Source organism: Nestor notabilis, unplaced genomic scaffold (assembly GCF_000696875.1).
Source record: "Nestor notabilis isolate BGI_N333 unplaced genomic scaffold, ASM69687v1 scaffold18678, whole genome shotgun sequence".
Classification (NCBI taxonomy): domain Eukaryota; kingdom Metazoa; phylum Chordata; class Aves; order Psittaciformes; family Psittacidae; genus Nestor; species Nestor notabilis.
Genome location: NW_009941664.1, coordinates 1 through 880, shown reverse-complemented (window position 1 = coordinate 880; position 880 = coordinate 1). Strand labels below are relative to the sequence as shown.

The 880-nt window shown below is 64.5% G+C and overlaps 1 protein-coding gene across 1 annotated transcript in view; it reads right to left on the bottom strand.

Moving 5' to 3' along the window:
- The window catches only part of AMT (aminomethyltransferase), a gene marked incomplete at both ends in the record, with an annotated part of 1,360 nt that extends 534 nt beyond the window's left edge, over window positions 1-826 (bottom strand). The window contains 4 exons of the mRNA XM_010021010.1: window positions 28-173; window positions 292-370; window positions 507-638; window positions 746-826. Coding sequence (XP_010019312.1) covers window positions 28-173; window positions 292-370; window positions 507-638; window positions 746-826 — 438 coding nt within the window. The remainder of the gene's footprint in view (window positions 1-27; window positions 174-291; window positions 371-506; window positions 639-745) is intronic.
- Between the last annotated feature and the right edge of the window lie 54 nt (window positions 827-880).

Genomic DNA, 880 nt, shown 5'->3' with positions numbered 1-880 from the left:
GTGGTACAGGCGCAGCTCCCAGTGTACCTCCACGCCATCCTCGCCAGTGTATCCGCAGCGCGTGACCCGGCAGCCCGGCACACCAAAGACTGTCGTGGTAATGCTATTCATGAAGGAGAGCTTGGCTAGGTCATCTGACAGCCCCGCCTGCAGCACCCATGCCATGGAGGGACCTGGGGAGGCAGGTGGCTGGGAGATGTCAGTGTCCGGGGAAGGATGGGATGGGGAGAGGGCACTGACATCCATTGGGCAAGGGCCCAGAGGAGGGCAGGCCCATGTGGGCCCTGCTACCTTGCAGAGCCAGCAGAGCGTTGTCCAGCACCTCGAGGTGGATGTCACCGCCGGTGGCCTGCAGCTCCGCTGCTCTGCCCTGCCAGGTGACAGTGCACTGCTGCCATGGGGGCCAAGCCCACGTGTGCCCACACAGCCACAGATATCCCCAAGAGGTGAGAGGACTCATTCCCACTGCATTTCCCCTGTCCCACGGGGTCCAGGCAGCCCCGTACCCTCATGATGGCTAGGTCCTTGTCAGCGCAGCCAGCGTTAGACACCACGTAGAGGTGATCTTCCAGTGTGTTGGTGACGATAAGGTCATCCACGATGCCACCCCTCTCGTTGGTGAGCAGTGTTAGGGTGCCCTGCAGAACGTCTCTCAGGAGCGCAGGCAGGCTGCTCATGGCCTCCCCGACCCCTTCGGACGTGCCCGGGGCCCTCTGACCCTGGCAGACACCCGGTACCTCCATACCTGTCCCGGCTTCAGCTCAGCGATGTCCCCCACCACCAGGCTCTCCATGAACCTGATGCGGTCCCGGCCGTACACCCGGGTCTGGAAGGGGCCGGGAGGGGCGTGAGGCCGTGTGCGTGCCCCCTGCCGCCCCCA